This window comes from Cydia splendana, chromosome Z, assembly GCF_910591565.1.
Source record: "Cydia splendana chromosome Z, ilCydSple1.2, whole genome shotgun sequence".
Lineage (NCBI taxonomy): Eukaryota > Metazoa > Arthropoda > Insecta > Lepidoptera > Tortricidae > Cydia > Cydia splendana.
This window is the reverse complement of record NC_085987.1, coordinates 17,269,161-17,273,818: the sequence shown is the minus strand read 5'-3', so window position 1 is coordinate 17,273,818 and position 4,658 is coordinate 17,269,161. Positions and strand designations below refer to the sequence as shown.

Below are 4,658 nucleotides of genomic sequence, written 5' to 3'. Positions count from 1 at the left end.
CTCTCCCTCTCCCTCTCCCTCTCCCTCTCCCTCTCCCTCTCCCTCTCCCTCTCCCTCTCCCTCTCCCTCTCCCTCTCCCTCTCCCTCTCCCTCTCCCTCTCCCTCTCCCTCTCCCTCTCCCTCTCCCTCTCCCTCTCCCTCTCCCTCTCCCTCTCCCTCTCCCTCTCCCTCTCCCTCTCCCTCTCCCTCTCCCTCTCCCTCTCCCTCTCCCTCTCCCTCTCCCTCTCCCTCTCCCTCTCCCTCTCCCTCTCCCTCTCCCTCTCCCTCTCCCTCTCCCTCTCCCTCTCCCTCTCCCTCTCCCTCTCCCTCTCCCTCTCCCTCTCCCTCTCCCTCTCCCTCTCCCTCTCCCTCTCCCTCTCCCTCTCCCTCTCCCTCTCCCTCTCCCTCTCCCCCTACCTCTACCTCTACCTCTATATCTATTTCTATTTCTATTTCCACCACCACAAGAATGCATAGATTGTCGAATAGTGCGTTATCTACGCCCGTCTCAAACAGGATAGATAGAGTTAGACTAAGAAAAATCTGCAGCGATTTTAAAAGCCCACGCAGTGCAAGTGTTATTCTGCCGTCATAATCCCGATAATTCACAACAAACACCGATAACGAACTCTGCGAAACATGAAGTCATAAATGTCCTGTGAAAAATGTCGTTCTGACTTTTTGACTATTTTAAGGTTAGGCTACAGGGCAAACCCTTAACCCGATCGTCTTTATTTTAGGCTCAAATTGTAGCTGACTAAATTGTCCAGAGCAGTTTTTCTCAAATTTTTGATATCATTCTTCGTTTCCAAATTATCGAGCACCAAAATCAAAAATTCGGAAAAAATTGAATTTTATTTTCACTATTTCGACCAAAACTTTTTTTGTTTTTGACTTTCTCGAATAATTATTTTTGCACCTTACAGCTCTCGTGATTATGCGTCTTTTGAACCTATTTTTTAATATCATATCTTCACAACTTTCCGAGATATAAGGGGATCGCACTTTTTCGTGAAATCGGACCGTATACTGGAGCGAACGAAAAGACATTTCCAATGTCAAAACGCCAGGATTTATTTAAAGCAAAAATATTGAAATACTTATGTATTGGGTTGATCAGAGTTCCGTGTGGCGGGCGGGCGGCGGCGGCGGCGGCGTGGGCGCGCGGTAGTGCTTCGCGTAGATGTCGTCCCAGAACTTACGGCGCGCCTCGAGGAGTGATCCACGCATCTGTCCAAAACACACGACCTAATTACATTAATGCAATTTTATCAATACTTGCATTAAAACTATAGATAGGTCCCACGTGCTCCAAAATTGATGTATTTTAAGTATTTAACTTGTGACGATTGCGCAGAATGCTCTAAAGTTGCGCCTGACCTTAACTATGACGCGCAAGTGAGAAACACTTATTATTTTATTTGATTGTTAGCCTGTTGTGTCCCAGTGCTGGGCAAAGGCCGCACTCTCTTTCTTCCACGCGTCTCGTTCTTTGGCAATATTAGGACAATCTTTCCGAAAGACGTAGATCGTGCCGCCATCTCCTTCGAACGCCGCACTATGTTGTCACTATTTACTTAAATATTATTTTAATTATGTCTTGTTTTTTACGCCTTTTGCGTATTTAGGTACCTAGGTGTATGTAAACAATAAACATGTGAGACTTTTTGTCGAAAACTAGTGCCTACGCGAATTCTTGGCATATGTTGCCAAGCGGACCCCAGGCTCCCATGAGCCGTAGGAAAATGCCGGGACAACGCGAGGAAGAAGAAGAGGTTACCTCCATGCGCTCGCCTAGAGATGCGTGCGGCGAGCAGTTGTCGCCCGCCGGCGCCCACGACTCCAAGCCCGGCACCGCGCCTGCGCCTTCGCCCACTGGCTTACTGTAATCATAAAAACATCATATTTACTCATAATTACTATGTGACATTAAATATTTTTAATTAACATCCAATAATGGCCGAACCAAGTAGAATTGGACCGATACATAAATATTAAATGTCAAAATTGTGTGGACTTGAATCTTAAGCAGTAGTACCTATGCACCTAAATATATATTATGTCAATTATGTGTATGACAGTAATAGTATGAGCTGAAAGTAAATACTTGTAAGTATGAAGCCACTAAACAAAAATAAGATAGAAATTAAGGAAATTCATGTGAGTATGTTTGTGAAAATTTACAATAATATAACTAAAAATAGTCACCCAGTAGTTATAAAGTTCAACCACAGCTCCTTCATAAGCGCCTTGTGTTTTCGGTAGGGTTCAGGTTCCTCATTGTTCATGTGTACGTCCAGAGAGCACTCGAGTACAGCCTCCGTCTGAGCTGTGTGGCGCGCTCCGCGGATCTTAGACATATATTCTGGAATTTCACCGGGTGGCTTAAAGTAAGGCGCAAAAACCTCAACAGGGTAAGAATATTCATATAAATATATAGACTTGCTTCCTGACGCCACCTGCAAACTCACTGACCTCAGCGCTGGGTACGCAAAGATCACATCTGAGAAGTAGTCTATATAATTCAACACGGTCTCTTTTTCCACAGGTTTATTACCGAAGTAAAATTCCTTGGCCGCCTTCGCAACTTGTGCCCTTTGTTGGTCAGATTCAAATTGCAGATCAGAAGGTAAAAAGAGAGTAAAATTCGTATTCATTTCATTTTGCCAACTTTCAAATTGAAGTAAACGCAAAAGGCCCTCCATATTTGCAAATCCATACAGGACGGGGATCTTTCGGTATTTACCCTGTTTTATAATGTTTACAGGAGAATCACTGAGAAATATTTCAGTTCCCGTATCTCGCTCAACGCATGGTCCGAAACCAAAAGTAGAATCTTTTCTATCCAAACGCAAATTATAGAATAGTAAGTCATACGGGGCATTTTTATAAAACTCCTCTAAAGCGTAGACGTCGTCGACGTTTCGAAAGCCAATGTCATTAGCATAATCTATCGCATATTTGTGGGGATCAATTTGAACGCTCCAACCGGCTACATTGGAGCCACTTTCAGGAATTACTTTATTGAAAAGCCCCTTGGCCATATCTGATAACATCAATAAATCTACTGAAGATCCTCCAGCACTTGAACCGGTGATTGTGACATCATCAGGATTTCCGCCAAATTTTTTAATGTTCTTTTGAACCCACCTCAATAGAGCCACTTGATCTTTCATGCCGGCGTTACCTGGAGCATCCTTCGTGCCAAGACACAAAAACCCATGTACTCCAAGCCGATAGTTGAATGTCACTGCAATCACTTTTTTACTTCTCATTAAGCCTCGTGGGGTCATAAAATTACCAAACCCAACTTGATAACCTCCGCCGTGAACTATGACAAGCACTGAAAGATTTTTTTTGTCCGTATCAGGAACGTAAATGTTGACAATAAGACAGTCTTCTTGCATTACTTTATTTGGTGTTATTTGTTTCATTAATTTATTTTGCGGACATATGATGGAGTCATTAACTGCATCCAATGTCTCAAGCCATACTGGTGCAGGAAGAGGTTCCTGAAACATTGTCATAGGTAATTTGAACACTTAAATAAACAATTAACGCGTAGATTAACAAAGAAACAGTACAACACTTGAAAAATAATGTATTAGGAGTTTGTTTTAATTTCTCAAGATAGATATTACCATCGCCCACACTGTTAACTGTACATCGGTGGACCTTATACCTTTAGTAATAAGGTCCACCGATGTACAGTTAGGAGTGTAGCTATTTGTACAAACTAAGAAATGCTTGGTCTATTCTAAAGTAGGTACCTGCTAAAGTTAAGACTCAAGCCTAGCGGCATTACTCAGCCTATTCATCGCACCTTGAAACGATGTGGTCCTGTAGGCGCAGTCGCGTATGGAATGCCGAAGAACTCATAGTGGTCTTGGTGAGCGGCGCGGTAGCCGCGTACGGGGCCCTGCGCCGTGGCCACCAACCGCGCCTCCCGCTCAGGCGCTTGCGCACGCGCCAGGGTAGCGACGCACGCCGCACTCAGCACGCACCACCAGCCGCACGACATGCTCATGTAGTCACATACACTCGCGCCAAATGTAATACTAAATGTGTGGCACTTATTTACACCGAACCGGACATATCTACACCTACTTAGGTACATGGTTATCTGTCTTATCAACAAAAGTTTATCATGTAGTCCTTATTGAACAAATTACATCTAACACATTGATAACAAACAAAATTGATTTGGAATCATTTCAAATCCCAATGTTAAAATTACTATTTATTTTAATTGTTCATCATGCAGTCATCACCCATAAACAAACTTTCTCTCCAACTCGTTAGGTACATAGGTACCGTTGTATGAACCTGCACGATAGATTGTATGGTCATAGTGTGGTAAATTATCCAGTTAATTACCTACGGTATAGTAGATAGGTACTGACTGAAAATTCGTGGCTTTAACACATTCTCCACAAGATAAAAAATCCGAATTGCCATTCTGTTCTTCAATAGATCATCCCGTCATACGCATCGTTGGCGCGCTGTTCCTCCAGGGCATACATTGATAAAATGTCCTTGTATGTCAACCTAGCACGCCCGCTCCCAGTGCAACCGAGGCGATGTTAGGGGCTTGATGAGGGTCGCCGTTCTCTCGAGAATCAGTCCACATACAAACTCGTATTTATTTGCATTGCCTTACAATATTTAGCTCTAAAGGA

General features: G+C 43.4%; 1 protein-coding gene across 1 annotated transcript; it reads right to left on the bottom strand.

Annotated features, from left to right (window-relative positions):
- Window positions 1-1,095: 1,095 nt before the first annotated feature.
- Window positions 1,096-4,024, bottom strand: LOC134805272 (esterase E4-like). Its single transcript, XM_063778588.1, has 4 exons — window positions 3,803-4,024; window positions 2,188-3,491; window positions 1,760-1,862; window positions 1,096-1,209 (listed from the first exon to the last, which is right to left on the bottom strand). Exons 1-4 carry the CDS (start codon window positions 4,004-4,006, stop codon window positions 1,096-1,098), a joined length of 1,725 nt encoding a protein of 574 aa, XP_063634658.1. The 5' UTR covers window positions 4,007-4,024.
- Between the last annotated feature and the right edge of the window lie 634 nt (window positions 4,025-4,658).

Bases quoted from the DNA above. Each gene is read 5' to 3' on its own strand.
- LOC134805272 (XM_063778588.1), bottom strand. From the start codon at position 4,006: ATGAGCATGTCGTGCGGCTGGTGGTGCGTGCTGAGTGCGGCGTGCGTC. The intron at 3,492-3,802 runs GTGCGATGAATA...ACAATGTTTCAG, and splicing joins CAGGACCACATCGTTTCAAG to GAACCTCTTCCTGCACCAGT. The intron at 1,210-1,759 runs GTAACCTCTTCT...TGTTTTGGACAG, and splicing joins CTCTAGGCGAGCGCATGGAG to ATGCGTGGATCACTCCTCGA.